Raw genomic sequence first — 18190 nt, forward strand, 5'->3', positions numbered from 1 at the left:
CTGTCGTCCCTGGTATACAGCCAGCAGTCCCCTGTCACTAGTACATAGCCTGCATCCCCCTGTCCCTGGTATATAGCCAGCAGCCCCCTGTCCCTAGTATACAGCCTGCAGTCCTCTGTCCTAGTATACAGCCATCAGTCCCCTGTCCCTAGTATACAGCCAGCTGCCCATTTGTCCCTAGTATAAAGCCAGCATCCCCATGTCCCTGGTAAATAGCCTTCAGTCCACTGACCAAGGATACAGCCTGCAGCCCGATGTCCCTAGTATACAGCCTGTAGCGCCCTGTCCCTAGTATATAGCCTGCAGTCCTCTGTCCCTAGTTTATAGCCTGCAGTCCCATGTCCCTATTATATAGCCAGCAGTCTCCTGTCCCTAGTTTATAGCCAGCAGGCCTTTGTCCCTAGTATACAACCTGCAGCCCTTTGTCCCTAGTATACAGCCTGCAGCCCTCTGTCCCTAGTATACAGCCAAAAGCCCTATGTCCCTAGTATTCAGCTTGCAGCACTCTGTCCCTAATATACAGTCTGCAGCTCCCTGTCCCTAGTATACAGCCAGAAGTCCCCTGTCCATTGTACATAGCCTGCAGCCCCCTGTCCCTGGTATATAGCCTGCAGCCCTCTGTCCCTAGTATACAGCCTGCAATGCCATGTCCTTAGTAAACAGCCTGCAGCCCTTTGTCCCTAGTATACAGGTAGCAGTCCCCTGTCCCTGGTATATAGCCTGCAGCCCCCTGTCCCTAGTATACAGCCAAAAGCCCTATGTCCCTAGTATACAGCCTGCAGCCCTCTGTCCCTAGTGTACAGCCTGCAGTCCCATGTCCTTAGTAAACAGCCTGCACCCCTTTGTCCCTAGTATACAGCCTGCAGCTCCCTGTCCCTAGTATACAGCCAGCAGTCCCCTGTCCCTGGTATATAGCCTGCAGCCACCTGTCCCTAGTATACTTCCAGCAGCCCCTTGTCCCTAGTATACAGCCTGCAGCTCCTGTCCCTAGTATATAGCCAGCATCCCCATGTCCCTGGTTAATAGCCTTCAGTCCCCTGAGCTAGTATGCAGCATGCAGCCCGATGTCCCTAGTATACAGAGTGTATTGCCCTGTCCCTAGTATACAGCCTGCTGTCCTCTGTCCCTAGTATATAGCCTGCAGTCCCATGTCCCTATTATATAGCCAGCAGTTTCCAGTCCCTAGTATATTGCCAGCAGCCCCTTGTCCCTAGTATACAACCTGCACCCCCCTGTCTCTAGTATGTAGCCAGCAGCCTCCTATCCCTAGTAGACAGCCAGCAGTGTCTTGTCCCTAACATACAGCCAGCAGCCCCATGTCCCTTGTATACAGCCAGCAGCTCCGTGTCCCTAGTATACAGCCAGCAGCCCCATGACCCTAGTATTCAGCCAAAAGCCCTCTGTCCCTAGTATACAGACAAAAGCCCTCTGTCCCTAGTATACAGCCTGCAGCCCTCTGTCCCTAGTATACAGCCAAAAGCCCTATGTCCCTAGTATTCAGCTTGCAGCCCTCTGTCCCTAGTATACAGTCTGCAGCTCCCTGTCCCTAGTATACAGCCAGAAGTCCCCTGTCCATTGTACATAGCCTGCAGCCCCCTGTCCCTGGTATATAGCCTGCAGCCCTCTGTCCCTAGTATACAGCCTGCAATCCCATGTCCTTAGTAAACAGCCTGCAGCCCTTTGTCCCTAGTATACAGCCTGCAGCTCCCTGTCCCTAGTATACAGCCAGCAGTCCCCTGTCCCTGGTATATAGCCTGCAGCCCCCTGTCCCTAGTATACAGCCAAAAGCCCTATGTCCCTAGTATACAGCCTGCAGCCCTCTGTCCCTAGTGTACAGCCTGCAGTCCCATGTCCTTAGTAAACAGCCTGCACCCCTTTGTCCCTAGTATACAGCCTGCAGCTCCCTGTCCCTAGTATACAGCCAGCAGTCCCCTGTCCCTGGTATATAGCCTGCAGCCACCTGTCCCTAGTATACTTCCAGCAGCCCCTTGTCCCTAGTATACAGCCTGCAGCTCCTGTCCCTAGTATACAGCCAGCATCCCCATGTCCCTGGTTAATAGCCTTCAGTCCCCTGAGCTAGTATGCAGCATGCAGCCCGATGTCCCTAGTATACAGAGTGTATTGCCCTGTCCCTAGTATACAGCCTGCTGTCCTCTGTCCCTAGTATATAGCCTGCAGTCCCATGTCCCTATTATATAGCCAGCAGTCTCCAGTCCCTAGTATATAGCCAGCAGCCCCTTGTCCCTAGTATACAACCTGCAGCCCCCTGTCTCTAGTATGTAGCCAGCAGCCTCCTATCCCTAGTAGACAGCCAGCAGTGTCTTGTCCCTAACATACAGCCAGCAGCCCCATGTCCCTTGTATACAGCCAGCAGCTCCGTGTCCCTAGTATACAGCCAGCAGCCCCATGTACCTTGTATACAGCCAGCAGCCCCATGTACCTTGTATACAGCAGCTCCATGTCATTAGTATACAGCAAGCAGCAACATGGCCCTGGTATTTAGCCAAAAGCCCTCTGTCCCTAGTATAGAGCCAAAAGCCTTCTGTCCCTAGTATACAGCCTGAAGCCCTCTGTCCCTAGTATACAGCCTGCAGTCCCATGTCGTTAGTATACAGCCTGCAGCTCCTGTCCCTAGTTTACAGCCAGCAGTCCCCTCTCCTTAGTAAACAGCCAGCAGTCCCCTGTCCCTAGTATATAGCCAGCAGCCCCTTCTCACTAGTATACAACCTGCAGCCCCCTGTCTCTAGTATGTAGCCAGCAGCCTCCTGTCCCTATTATACGGCCTGCATCACCCTATCCCTAGTAGTCAACCAGCAGTGTCTTGTCCTTAATATACAGCCAGCAGCCCCATGTCCCTAGTATACAGCCAGCAGTGTCTTGTCCTTAATATACAGCCAGCAGCCCCATGTCCCTAGTATACAGCCAGCAGCTCTGTGTCCCTAGAATACAGCCAGCAGCCCCATGGCCCTAGTATTCAGCCAAAAGCCACCTGTCCCTAGTATACAGCCAAAAGCCCTCTGTCTCTTGTATATAGCCTGAAGCCCTCTGTCCCTAGTATACAGCCTGCAGTCCCATGTCCCTAGTATACAGCCTGCAGCCCTCTGTCCCTAGTATACAGCCTGCAGCTCCCTGTCCCTAGTATACAGCCAGAAGTCCCCTGTCCCTGGTATATAGCCTGCTGCCCCCTTTCACTAGTATACTGCCAGCAACCCCCTTTCCCTAGTATACAGCCTGCAGCTCCTGTCCCTAGTATACAGCCTGCAGCACCCTCTCCCTATTATACAACCAGCAGTCACCTCTCCCTAGTATACAGCCAGCAGTCCCCTGTCCCTTGTATACAGCCTGCAGTCCCCTGTCCCTTGTATACAGCCTGCAGTCCCCTGTCCCTAGTATAAAGCCTGAAGCATGATGTCCCTAGTGTACAACCTGCAGCCCCATGTCCCTAGTATAGTGCCTACATTCCTCTGTCCCTAGTATACAGCCTGCATCCTCTATCTCTAGTATACTGCATGCAGTCCCCTGTCCCTAATATATAACCTGTAGCCCCCTGTCCCAAGTATACAGCCAGCAGTCCCCTGTCCCTAATATACAGCCAGCAGCCACTTGTCTCTAGTATACAGCCAGCAGTCCCATGTCCCTGTTACACAGCCAGCAGCCCATGTCCCTACTATACTGCCAGCAGCCCCATTGTTCCTAGCATACAGTCTGCAGCCCTCTATCCATAGGATACAGCCAGCAGTCCCCTGTCCCTGGTATACAGCCTGCAGTGCACTGTCCTTAGTATAAAGCCTGAAGCACGATGTCCCGAATATACAGCCTGCAGCCCTCTGTCCCTAGTATACAGCCTTCAGCCCTCTGTCCCTCGTATATAGCCAGCAGTCCCGTATCCCTAGTATATAGCCATCAGTCCCCTGTCCCTAGTATAAAGCCTTCAGCCCCCTGTCCCTAGTATACAGCCTGCAGCCCTATGTCCCTAGTATTTGTCCTGCATCCCTCTGTCCCTACTATAAAGCCAACAGCCCACTTTCCCAAGTATATAGACAGCAACCCCCTGTCCCTAGTATACAGCCTGCAGCCCCCTGTCCCTAGTATACAGCCTGCAGTCATCTGTCCCTAGTATACTGCATGCAGTCCCCTGTCCCTAATATATAGCCTGCAGCCCCCTGTCCCGAGTATAAAGCCAGCAGCCCCATGTCCCTGTTATAAAGCCAGCAGTCCATGTCCCTAGTATACAGCCAACACCCTTCTGTCTTAAGTATAAACCAACAGCCATCTGTCCCTAGTATACTGCCTGCAGCCCCTATCCCTATTGTATAGCCATCAGCTCCCTGTCCCTAGTATACAGCCAGCAGTCCCCCGTCCCTGGTATAAAGCCAGCAGCCCCCTGTCCCTAGTATACTGCCAGCAGCCCCCTGTCCCTAGTATACAGCCTGTAGCTCCTGTCCCTAGTATACAGCCTGCAGCACCCTCTCCATAGTATACAGCCAGCAGTCCTCTGTCCCTAGTATAAAGCCAGCAGCCCTCTGTCCCGAATATATAGCCAGCAGTACCATGTCCCTACTATACAGCCTGCAGCCCTCTGTCCCTACTATACAGCCAGCAGCCCCCTTTTCCCTAGCATACAGCCTGCTGCCCCTGTTCATAGGATACAGCCAGCAGTCCCCTGTCCCTGTTATACAGCCTGCAGTCCCCTGTCCCTAGTATAAAGCCTGCAACATGATGTCCCTAGTATACAACCTGCAGCCCCCTGTCCCTAGAATACAGCCAGAAGCCTCCTGTCTGTAGTATACAGCCTGCAGCCCCCTGTCCGTAGTATACAGTCTGCAGCCCCCTGTCCCTAGTACAGTGCCTGCAGTCTTCTGTTCCTATTATACAGTCTGCAGCCCCCTGCCCCTAGTATACAGCCAGTAGCCCCATGTCCCTTGTACAGCCAGCATCCCCATGTCCCGAGTATACAGCATGCAGCCCTCTGTCCCTAGTTTACAGCCTTCAGCCCTCTGTCCCTAGTATACAGCCAGCAGTCCCCTATCCCTAGTATATAGCCATCAGTCCCCTGTCCCTAGTATACAGCCTGTAGCCCTTTGTCCCTACTATACAGCCAACAGCCCACTTTCCCAAGTATACAGACAGCAGCCCCCTGTCCCTAGTTTACAGACTGCAGCCCCCTGACCCAAATATACAGCCAGAAGCCCCCTGTCCCTAGTATATAGCCAGCACTCTCCTTTCCCTAGTATACAGCCAGCAGCCTCCTCTCCGTAGTATACAGCCTGCAGCCCCCTGTCCCTAGTATAATGCCAGCAGCCCCATGTCCCTAGTATACAGCCAAGAGCCCTCTGTTCCTAGTATACTGCCTGCAGCCCCCTATCCCTAGTATATAGCCAGCAGTCTGCTGTCCCTAGTATACAGCCTTCAGCCCCCTGTCCCTAGTATACAGCCTGCAGCCCCCTGTCCCTAGTATATAGCCTGCATCCCTCTGTCCCTACTATACAGCCAACAGCCCACTTTCCCAAGTATATACAGAGCATCCCTCTGTCCCTAGGTTATAGATTGCAGCCAGCTGTCCCAAGTATATAGCCAGAAGCCCCCTGTCCCTAGTATACAGTTAGCAGCCTCCTGTCCGTAGTATAAAGCTTGCAGCATGATGTCCCTAGTATACAACCTGCAGCCCCCTGTCCCTGGTATACAGCCAGCAGCCTCCTGTCCGTAGTATACAGCCTGCAGCCCCCTGTCCGTAGTATACAGCTTGCAGCCCCCTGTCCCTAGTATATTGCCTGCATCCCTCTGTCCCTAGTATACAGCCTGCAGCCCCCTTTCCCTAGTATATATCCTGCATCCCTCTGTCCCTACTATACAACCAGAAGTTCCCTGTCCCTAGTATATAGCCAGCAGTCTCCTTTCGCTAGTTTATAGCCAGCAGCCCCCTGTCCCTTGTATACAGCCAGCAGCCTCCTGTCCCTAGTATAAAGCCTGCAGCCCCATGACCTTAGTATAGTACCTGCAGTCCTCTGTCCCTAGTATACAGCCTGCAGCCCTCTGTCACTAGTATACAGCCTGCAGCCCCATGTCCCTTGAATATAGACAGCATCCCCATGTCCCTTTTATACAGCCAGTGGCCCCCCTGTCCCTAGTATGCAGCCAGCAGCCCACTGTCCCTAGTATACAGCCAGCAGTCCCCTGTTTCTAGTATACAGCCTTCAGTCCCCTGTCCCTAGTATCTAGCTAGCAGCCCCATTTCCCTAGTATACCGCCTGCAAACTCCTGTCCCTAGTATACAGCCTGCAGTCCCCTGTCCCTAGTATACAGACTGCAGTCCTCTGTCCTTAGTCTACAGCCAGCAGCCCCCTGTCCCTATTATACAGCCAACAACCCACTGTCCCTAGTATACAGCCAACAGCTCCCTGTCACTTGCATACAGCCAACAGCTCCCTGTCCCTAGTATACAGCCCACAGCCTCCTGTCCCTAGTATACAGCCTTGAGCCCCCTGTCTCTAGTATACAGCCGGCAGTCCTCTATACAGCCTGCAGCACCCTGTCTCTAGTACACAGCCCCTGCCCAGGCAATAAGACAAAGAAAAAAGTGTACTCACCCACCGGCATACCTTGACCCCCCAACCCCCCCACCCCCGGAGGTCCTCTTCTGTCCAACGATGTCCCGGATGTAGCAACCTCTCTCCATGCTGTGCCGTCGCTTGAGCTGTGACGTTCCAGTGTGTCCGCTGCCTTCTGCACAAACTGTAATGTTGGAGAGCTGCTCGTCACAGCTCGACCGATCGCACCGCAAGGAGAGAGGGAGCCGGAACATCCTTCAACAGAAGAGGACCTCCCTTTTTTTATAGGCTTTAGAATAAGCCGAGTTAGGGTTTTTAAGCACATTTTTTGTGCAGAAAATCTCAGCTTATACTCGAGTATATACGGTAATAATAAACTACAAAATTCTCCATCTGACCGCACTTTAAATGGTTAATGTTCCAGAAGAATAACGCAACCCAAATAACATGAATTACATAAAATTTTGTCAGTTTTGTTGGATCAGGTCTATTAAGGTCTATGGTTACATTTTAATCGTGGTGACACGACCTTAAGTGAAACCCTAAGAGTTAGAATTTTCTCAATCCAATATATCATCTTATTTTCTATGCAGAATTATAATACATATCATGTGGAGAACAATCTCTTCATTCATGTCACAATAACTTATAAATAATTTTGTTAAATAGGAAAGTTTAGAAAATAATCTATACATGTCATATGTGTCTATCTTTATCATTCATGTTGACTATCAAGCTAATTACTTAAAATATATTTTCTTGTATTAAGTTCAGGCTTAAAAATAATTATAAGGCATTTTGGGAGAAATAGACATCCCAGCAGCCCAGCGTTAGAGGTCAGGATGGCAAATATCTCCACGGCCACCATGTATTTCCCTCTGGTGCTGAGATAAGCCGGGATCATGGCGATCCAGACACTGCAGAACACCAGCATGCTGAAGGTGATGTACTTGGCCTCATTAAAACTGTCCGGTAATGTCCTGGCTAAGAAAGCTGTAATAAAACTAACCGCAGCCAGAACCCCCATATAACCCAGGACAGAGTAGAACCAAAGCTCTGACCCTTCATTACACTGAACTACGACCTTCTCCTTATAAGAGTGTGTGTCCAGCTCCTGGAAGGGAGGAGAGAGGGTCACCCAACTCATACAGAGGACAACCTGGACCGAGGAGCAGATCAGGAGCACACAATTAGGGAGTCTCACTCCAGTCCATGTTCTCCACACACTTCCAGGCCTGGTGGCTTTGAAGGCGATGTAAACCATGATGGTCTTGGCCAACAATGAAGAGATGGACACTGAGAGGAATATTCCAGTAGAGATCTGACGTAACATGCAGGTTATATCCACAGGACGACCGAGGAACAAGAAGACACAGAGGAAGCTCAGCATGATGGAGACCAGGAGAACAAAGCTCAGGTTCTTGTTATTGGCTCTCACTATGGGGGTGTTATGATAAAAAACAAAAATTAAAAGAAATAAAACAGTCATAATACAGAAGAAAAGTGATAAACAAAAAAGAGCGATGGAAATGATATCCTCAGCATAAGATAAATATTCTAAGTCTTTCAATACGCAGGATGTTCTGTTCTCATTGGGCCACGAATCTTCTGGACATTTCATGCAATTTTTACTATCTGCAAAAGTGAAAACAAAAATAAAAGTTGAGGATTAGCCCCATATTTTTCTATATGTATAATGCACTAGGAATTTTGTGACCCAATTAAAAGAAAGGGGGAAATACAACAGTTTTGCAGTAAAAAAAAAGACAAAATTTTCCCTCAAAAAAGAAAGTCAAAAGTTCATAAAACATTCATTGTAAATTGTATTTTCTGAAAAGGTAATATTAAAAAATAGAACTCACTGCCTAAAAAACAATCCCTCATACATCGCTATTTGAATGTATAGATCTCTGATGAATTTATATAAAAAATATATTAATTCAATGTTAAACCTTTAAGATCCAGAATTACTTTTTTTGCATTTCCATTTTTCACTCCCCATCTTTATAAATCCATAACTTTTTATTTTTCTATCTAAGGAGCTGTAGGAGGGCTTGTTTTCTGCCTAACACATTGGGGCTCATTTACTAAGAGTCCAAACGCCGCACTTTCATCGGGCGCTCCCGAATTTTTCCATTTTGCGCCAAATTGCCCAGGGATTTTGGCGCACACGATCGGATTGTGGTGCATCGGTGCCGGCTTTCACGGGACAGAAATTGGGGGGTCGTGGCCATCACCTTAGGGTTACCCGACGGATTCGGAAAAAACGCGGATTTTTAAAAAATTAATTGTCACAAGATCAGTGCTCAAATGCATCGGGAAGAAGAAGGTGAACTCCGGCAGACCTTATCGGGCGCACGGACCTTAGTGAATCCCGGCAGACCCGAATCCTCGCCAGACAGCGCGCCGTGGGTTTGCGAATGGACCGGGTAAGTAAATCTGTCTCGTACTTCCTAGTGATAACGACTTGCAGCGAAAATTTAGAAAAACACATAAGTAACATTTTCTTGTGCACAGTTTTTCGAATTTCACTGTGAACACCGATTGACACCTCTGGTTTATTCCTTCGGTCGCTGCAATGGCAGGAATATCAAACTTACCATATATAGGTTATATTGGGGCAGATTTATCAAGCTGTCTGAAAGTGAGAATATTTCTAGTTGCCCATGGCAACCAATCACAGCTCAGCTTTCGTTTTAACAGTGCTCATGAATATTTTAAAGGGGAGTTGTGATTGGTTGCCATGGGCAACTAGAAATATTCTCACTTTCAGACAGCTTGATAAATCTGCTCCATTATGTCTTTATAGATAGAAAAAATTACTTCTGTGCAAAAGAAGTGTTTCCATTTTTCCTTATTCTGACACAAATAAAATTTTCATGCTTCGGTGTGCGGACCTGTCCATAATGTCATTTTTTGTGGGCAGTGAAGCTGCTTTTATTACCACCAGGTTGTGGAATGTACAACCTTACCCCTGATGTAACGCGTTGGGTGCCTCCAGCCATAAGTTTGAGACGATGAGGTTTATTTACTAAGGGTCTGAGGAACGCACTTTCGTTGAATTTTGGAAATTTTTGAGATTTGCGCTGCTGTGACAGCTATTTAGAAAGGGATTGTGTCACACACGATTGGATTTTGGCACATCGGCACCAGCTTTCATGCGACAGAAATTGGCGAGCCGTCGGACAATCTGACTGATTCAGACTGAGCGTGGGATTTAACATTCAAATTGTATCAGGAAGAAGAAGGTGAACTCTGGGGACCTGAGCGGGGAAGTGACACATGCAGGATATCGGGCGCACGATCTCAGTGACTCCCCGCACAGCGCATTATACACGGACAATGCACTTACATGCACCAGGAAGAAGAAGGTGAACTCTGGGGACCTGAGCAGGAAAGCGACACATGCAGGATATCGGACGCAGGATCTTAGTGAATGGCGGCAGAGTGCATTATACACAGACAATGCACTTACATGCACCAGGAAGAAGAAGGTGAACTCCGGGGACCTGAGCGGGGTAGCGACACATGCAGGATATCGGGCGCACGATCTTAGTGACTCCCCGCACAGTGCATTAAACACGGACAATGCACTTACATGCACCAGGAAGAAGAAGGTGAACTCCGGGGACCTGAGCGGGGAAACACACATGCAGGATATCGGGAGTACGATCTTTGTGAATTACGCCACAGCGCATTATACCAGGACAATGCACTTACATGCACCAGGAAGAAGAAGGTGAACTCCAGGGACTTGAGAGGGGAAGCGACACATGCAGAATATCGGGTGCACGATCTCAGTGGCTCGCCGCACTGTGCATTATACATGGACAATACACTTACATGCACCAGGAAGAAGAAGGTGAACTCCGGGGACCAGGGCATGCCGGTCGGACAATGGACTTTGGGTAAACTCTGTCGGCCGGGTAGCCCCGGTGTCTTTCTTCTGTTTTACAGTCTGATTGGTTATTTAGTATCTTGGGGTCGGGATCATTACTCTAGCATTAGGGAGACTTGCTTTTTACCATATACATGTATTATATTCGATTCTTCTCTGATAGGAGTTTCCCATTTAATGCTTTTATGCTTACCTTTGAGCCTGATTGTGCTCAGTACTTTGTATTACTTTCCAGGATAGACAACTTTATTGCACATATTGGGGCAGATTTTTCAAGCTGTCTAAAAGTCAGAATATTCTTAGTTGCCCATTGCAACCAATTGCAGCTCAGTTTTCATTTCACCAGTGCCCATGAATATTTTAAAGGGGAGCTGTGATTGGTTGCCATGAGCAACTAAGAATATTCTGACTTTCAGACAACTTGAAAAATCTGCCCCATTAAGTTTTTTTTCTACCAGTCTCTCACTTAACTTTACTTGTGGCTGAATGTGGACCTTTGTTATCAGCTCAGGTCCTTATGCATTTTTGATGTGTATTTGTACACTTTTTAAATGCTTTCTTATTATATCTGATGCGTGTCATCAATTTAAATTGTAAGCTTTTTGAGCCTGTACACAATAGCTTTTGCTTTTCTACTACTGTACAACCTTTTGAAAACTTTTTATAAAATTCTAAATGGTGTAAAAAATAGCATTTTGAACATTTAAGTTTTTATATCTTATTAGATCGGGACTTTTGAAACCTAGTGATAACTAACATGTAAATGATTTTATTTGTTTATTTCTTATTATCAGTTCTAGTGAAAGGAAGCGATTTAAAGTTTTACTTTACTTATATATTAATTTTATTACTATTTTTCTCCTTTCTTACTATTTTTTAGACCCCCAACTGTATTTTAACCTTTAAAGGGTCTAATCATTTTTAACATATGTCCTGGGTGTCCCTGTGATCCACGTATCGGATCGCAGGCACACCCATGCCCCTCTCCGTGGTGGTACCTGAGCTCACTTACCTCTCTATGCTCATGCTCCTATCACGTGCCAGCACGTGGATCCCTGCTCACTAGGGCGCACGCACGGCACTCACGGATTTAAAGGGCCAGTGTGCCGCTGATTGGCGCTGGCCACTTCCTGGTTGTCTTTATAAGCCCGCTTCTCCCAGCAACCCCTACCGGATCTGAGTGCTTATTGCTTATGAGAAAGCTTCCTTCTGCGTTCCTTGTTCCTGCTCCTATCTCCCGTTGTAACCCTGGACCAGACTCTGACCTAGCATCTCTGTTGCCTGTCCTGACTATCTGCCTGTTCCTGACTCTGAGACCGCCTTGTGTTCCTGTACCCCGACCTTGGCTGCCACCATGAGCAAGTCGCACCAGTGGAATGACCTGGTGGAACCACACCACAGCAAGACCAACCTGCTTTGTGGCAGGCACTGGAGAAGATCGATTGCCACTTAGATTCCGGTTCCAGGTGTCAGGTTGTGTGATCATCCGTGGTGGTCCATGGCATTGAACCCGAGCCCTGACAATATATATATATTTTTTTTTACACATGACCTGTCATGTGTAGACAATAGATGGTCCATCAGATCTACCTGACGTATTAGATATTTCCCCTTCTGCACATGGGGCACATTGGTAACAGCACAGGCGTATGTCAGAACCTGTCACTTTCCTCTCTCCAGGTAAACATCTTGGTGAGCATCGAGAGATGGGGATCTGCAGAAAGCAGACAACATTCATATACAAGTTCTCCATCATGATTACGGCTGCCCTAATGTAAGAGACCAAGATCCCTGTATTTTCTCTTTCCACATTCCCCCCTGCCATAAAATATTGCAGTAATAAACGTCCTGAGAAAGTAAGGGTAGAAATCCTCCCACAACTCACTTCTTCTGCATTATTTTTCCACATTATGTTTTTTGTATGAACCCAAATTGTCAAGCCGTCCATTGAGCTTATTTTGTAGCCTCCAACCGTGTTCAGGATTAACCTATTCGTTACAATAACATTATTAACGCTGTAGGTGATTTCTGTTTGTCCTTTGTCAGGGAAACCTTGAAGTTGTGTCCCGGATTCATTCAGTTGCATCATTGCTTGTAGATAACGGTGGACCTTCCATAAAGAAATATTATTTTTAATATAGTAGAAGTCATAAAATTATCCTCTTAATAACTTTTTGCCATTTTGCTGACATGGCCCATTTTAAAAATCTGACACATGGTTATAACATTTACAAGCTTTAACTTCCAGATGATATTGGGATTTTTTACTCGTGAAACATTGGGGGAATTTATTACGACTGGCAATATAAACCACTGCCACTCCCGTATTTACTATATGGCTCTGGCCTCTTAGTAAATCAGGAGCAAACTCCCCCAGTTTGAATCTTAGACCAGGTCTGATGTGGTTGAGTTTTCTGCTATAGCCTAGGCTAGTTTTCTTGCAGAGTCTATAGTTCAAGCCCATGGGCAACCCATGCCTGTCACACTCCCTGCCCACACCCTGCCCTAAGATGCCCAAATTGGGGTACGGGTCCAGTAAAGAGGTTGAGATTTATGTGCCATTTCATTTAAAGCATATTCGCCCCTCCCCCCAAAAAACAAAAACGTGTTGCAAACTGCGACTAAGCACTACCACTCCCTTTATATGAAGTTTAAAACTTCTAAAGTTTCCGAGAAAATGCAACTGTGACGCAAACACATAATAAATACATGTGCAAGCTAAATAAACCTCAATAGCTTTTTCCGTGCAAATATAGACAAAAAACTGTTGCAGACACAATAATATATCTTGGCCAATAAACCGTGGCAGCCTCTTCACAACCACAGCAATGAGCTAGTTTGAGCAAGGCTGTGATTGGCTAGTTTAAACATGTGACCATTCTGTATAAGAGGCAAGGTCACATGTCCGGGCACCTTTACAGACAGTAGACAGGGCTAGGGAGAGGCTGCTGATTTTGATTGTGGAAAAAAAACTATGTACTAGTACTGTAAAGTGAGCAATAAACAAGAAAGATAAAGCATTTAAGCTACTAAAGCAAGAAGGTAGCGATGAGGCATTACAGGATTATAGAGAGGAAACTAAATCTTGTAAAAAAACATATAAAGCCAACAAAAGTGGAGACTGAAAGTAATATTACCAAGAAAATAAAAAAATAATCCCAAAATAAACCCTAACTGGAGATTTTACGTTGAATTGCTAGGGATATCCAACCTGTTCTACAAAAACACACGGAACTAAAAAAAATATTCTCAGCCCCCTCTCTACTTTTTTTTCTGGTAACCATCAAACCTTTAACAACTTGTTGTCTGTAGTGCCATGAGGCCACCATCAAAAAATAGCATCTCACCTGACCATGTACTTGTGCCACAGACACAGCACGTACATAAGATCATGGGGATCATTTTCCTGCAGGTCTTCTAATGTAATGTACCTTATTTTGTGTGAGCAGTGTCCAACCACAGGCCGTTCCCCCAGTAGGAAACATCGCCCAGTAGCCGCACATTTGGAGTGGAACGCACTGTAAAGGGTTTGTCAATTACTGCTTTAATGAAACATTTCAAGACACAGAGGAAAAAAATGGGAGTATAAATTTATGCAGAGAGTTAACACCTTACAAAGTGGTCATAATATTAATGCCAGGTTCATGAGCCCATACCCTGTCCATTGTGATGGTAGAGCATCCTCTCCTCTTGGTGTAGAGGATGCCCCCTGTCCATGGTGATGGTAGAACCTCCTCTCCTCTAGGTGTAGAGGATGCCCCCTGTCTATGGTGATGGTAGAACCTCCTCTGCTATAGGTGTAGAGGATGTCCCCTGTCTATGATGATGATAGAACCGCCTCTCCTCTAGGTGTAGAGGATGCCCCCTGTTTATAGTTATGGTACAACCTCCTGTCCTCTAGCTGTAGAGGATGCCCACTGTCTATGGTGATGGTAGATCCTCCTCTCCTCAAGGTGAAAATGATGCCCCCTGTCTATGGTGATGATAGAACCTCCTCTCCTCTATGTGTAGAGGATGTCCCTGTTGATTGCGATGACAGAAACATTTCTCCTCTAGGTGTAGAGGATGCCCCCTGTCTATGGTGATGGTAGAACCTCCTCTCCTCTAGGTGTAGAGGATGCCCTCTGTCTATGGTGATGGTAGAACCTCCTCTCCTCTAGGTGTAGAGGTTGTCCCCTGTCTATGGTGATGGTAGAACCTCCTCTCCTCTAGGTGTAGAGGATGCCCTCTGTCTATGGTGATGGTAGAACCTCCTCTCCTCTAGGTGTAGAGGATGCCCCCTGTCTATAGTGATGGTAGAACCTCCTCTCCTCTAGGTGTAGAGGATGCCCCTTGTCTATGGTGATGGAAGAATGTCCTCTCCTCTAGGTGTAGAGGTTGTCCCCTGTCTATGGTGATGGTAGAACCTCCTCTCCTCTAGGTGTAGAGGATGTCCTCTGTCTATGGTGATGGTAGAACCTCCTCTCCTCTAGGTTTTGAGGATGCCCCCTGTCTATAGTGATGGTAGAACCTCCTCTCCTCTAGGTGTAGAGGATGCCCCTTGTCTATGGTGATGGAAGAATGTCCTCTCCTCTAGGTGTAGAGGATGCCCTCTGTCTATGGTGATGGTAGAACCTCCTCTCCTCTAGGTGTAGAGGATGCCCCCTGTCTATAGTGATGGTAGAACCTCCTCTCCTCTAGGTGTAGAGGATGCCCCTTGTCTATGGTGATGGAAGAATGTCCTCTCCTCTAGGTGTAGAGGTTGTCCCCTGTCTATGGTGATGGTAGAACCTCCTCTTCTCTAGGTGTAGAGGATGCCCTTTGTCTATGGTGATGGTAGAACCTCCTCTCCTCTAGGTGTAGAGGATGCCCTCTGTCTATGGTGATGGTAGAACCTCCTCTCCTCTAGGTGTAGAGGATGCCCCCTGTCTATAGTGATGGTAGAACCTCCTCTCCTCTAGGTGTAGAGGATGCCCCTTGTCTATGGTGATGGAAGAATGTCCTCTCCTCTAGGTGTAGAGGTTGTCCCCTGTCTATGGTGATGGTAGAACCTCCTCTCTTCTAGGTGTAGAGGATGCCCTCTGTCTATAGTGATGGTAGAACCTCCTCTCCTCTAGGTGTAGAGGATGCCCCCTGTCTATAGTGATGGTAGAACCTCCTCTCCTCTAGGTGTAGAGGATGCCCCTTGTCTATGGTGATGGAAGAATGTCCTCTCCTCTAGGTGTAGAGGATGTCCCCTGTCTATGGTGATGGTAGAACAACCTCTCCTCTAGGTGTAGAGGATGTCCCCTGTCTATGGTGATGGTAGAACTACCTCTCCTCTAGGTGTAGAGGATGCCCCCTGTCTATAGTGATGGTAGAACCTCCTCTCCTCTAGGTGTAGAGTATGCCCCCTGTCTATGGCGATGGTAGAACCTCCTCTCCTCTAGGTGTAGAGGATTTCCCCTGTGCATTGTGATGGTAGAACCTCCTCTCCTCTAGGTGTAGAGGATGTCCCTGTCTATGGTGATGGTAGATTCCCTTCTCCTCTAGGTGTAGAGGATGTCCCTGTTGATTTTGATGACAGAAACATTTCTCCTCTAGGTGTAAAGGATAGCCGTTGTCTGTGGTGATGATAGAAACCACTACTTCTAGGTGTACTGGATGTCCCCATTCTATAATGATGATAAAACCGCCTCTTCTCGGGTGCAGAGGATGCACCATGTGTATGGTGAAGGTACAACCTCCTCTACCACCTCTGATCTCTGTGCGGAGCATTTAAACTCTTAAAATCCATATTTACTGGATTTAAGATTCAAATCTGTCAAATACTGCAGAAGTTAAACCACAGTAAGAGGAATGGTTTGTGGTTTTCCCATTGGTTCTTGTACTGTCATCAGGGCATCCAAAGCGTCTTTTACTTCAATAACATTGACATGATTTTTATACATTTTTTAAATTTATTTTTACCTTTAATTTTTAATGTTATCTAATTTTTTTAATATTTTCCCTTCCCTTTCCCTTCAACTTCCCTGTTGCATCCTTTTTAAATCCTCTGTTCCTTACTACCCTCATTTTTCAGATATTTTGGGTGTAATAATTTGGATCCCCACCGGCTTCAATGGGGTTTGTGTTTGGGTTTACAGTCTGTTTTAGGTCTGTATCTCAAACAAAATTTTTTCCCGATGTTCGGACCAGCTTGATAAACCCAAATTTTGACAAACCAGCTCATCAGATTACCAATCATCTACCCAGGAGAGATAAGAGCTTGGAGGTTATGAGTAGATTATTTCTATAGATTCACCTTGTGTGGAAGAAGATGCATCTGATGGTCTGTTTGGTGGCCATGAGAGATGGACATATCATGTAAGGCACTAGCCAGGGACTGGACAGCCTGATACATACTTAAAGTATTGTCGTATGACATGAATTTAAAAGCTGGTACCCACGGTTCTGTTCCTTTACATTTCTTAAGACGTGTTTGATGTACATGTTCGTACTTTTCATTTTTTAACTTTGATGCAGTTGAGCAATTAAACAATTCAATAGAAACATCTCGAAGTAGAATGTCCTCAGGATTCTTCAAGACAGAGGAATTCATTAAGTAACTTTCCAGGTCTAAAACTTTCCCTGGGTCCAGGGCAAAAGATAAACTGAGATTAACTACCGGTATATTATTAAACTTGTTAAAGAAAGAAAGTGGAGAGAAGTTCGGATTTAATATAAAGGTTCTGTTCTCTATCACATCTGCGAATCTACTGAGAAAACTTAGTATATGATCAGAATGAGTTCCACATAATATAATGATCTTGGCAGAAGACTTCCTTATCTCCTCCCTGATTATTTCTTCCTTTTCCTTTTCTATATATTTCAATGGATCTCCACATTGTAAGACAAAGGCCACACAGATGCCACGACTGGCGAGAAGATTGGTCAGTAATCGTGTCTCTCTATTCCCAGCGTCATCCTCCGAGGCAATAATTCCAACCCAGTTCCATCCAAGGTAGTTAAAAAAATGAGATATGACGGAATAAGTTGTGAAGTCATCAGGAACGGTCCGGAAAAGAGCCGGGAACAGATTCCTATCACTCAGCAATGCGTCTGTAGCTCCATAACTGATCTGTATCGTTAGAAAAAGACATTTATTATCTGTGATATGGAATAAGAACATCATCAATGTACGAGGGCGGTTCAATAAGTATCCGTGTTAGAAATGAAGACACCATTTTAAAAAAATTTTTTTTTTTATTTTTCAACATAGTCCCCTCATAGAAAGACACACTTCTCCCAACGTTACTGCCATTTTTTTAACCTTTTTCATCCTTTAAAAATTAGGATTTGTTGAACTCTCCAAAATACGCCTCTGTCTCGGCGATGACTTCCTCATTTGAGCTAAACTTTTTTCCTGTGACCCATTTATTCAGGGAACAAGAAAAAGTCGCATGGACCAAGATCGGGTGAATACGGGGGGTGCGTTATCCTAGTGAAACAGCACCTTCTGTTTTGCCAAATGCGGCCGCCAACTTATCATGTAAAATATTAATTGCCCTTCTGGTCGACACCCCTACGGCCTCTGCTACTTCACGCACTTTCTTTCGTCGATCAGCGGGTATCATGTCATCGACTTTTTGAATGATTTTGATTTCCTCAGAAACCACGTCTGCCGGGCATCCTGGTCGCTCCTCATCTACAACAGATGTTTGCCCATGTTTAAATTCATTGAACCAATATCTAACTGTGCTCATAGATGGCGAAGTGTCCTTATAAACAGCATCCAACTTTGCTT

The 18190-nt window shown here is 46.5% G+C and overlaps 1 protein-coding gene across 1 annotated transcript in view; it reads right to left on the reverse strand.

Annotated features, from left to right (window-relative positions):
- Window positions 1-7284: 7284 nt before the first annotated feature.
- Window positions 7285-18190, reverse strand: part of LOC140070291 (vomeronasal type-2 receptor 26-like) — a 48032-nt gene continuing 37126 nt past the window's right edge. Inside the window, exons 6-9 of the mRNA XM_072116644.1 lie at window positions 16709-17524; window positions 12332-12556; window positions 12037-12160; window positions 7285-8183 (exon numbers count right to left, since the gene is read on the reverse strand). Coding sequence (XP_071972745.1) covers window positions 7285-8183; window positions 12037-12160; window positions 12332-12556; window positions 16709-17524 — 2064 coding nt within the window. The remainder of the gene's footprint in view (window positions 8184-12036; window positions 12161-12331; window positions 12557-16708; window positions 17525-18190) is intronic.

Source organism: Engystomops pustulosus, chromosome 7 (genome assembly GCF_040894005.1).
Source record: "Engystomops pustulosus chromosome 7, aEngPut4.maternal, whole genome shotgun sequence".
In the NCBI taxonomy this organism is placed as follows: domain Eukaryota; kingdom Metazoa; phylum Chordata; class Amphibia; order Anura; family Leptodactylidae; genus Engystomops; species Engystomops pustulosus.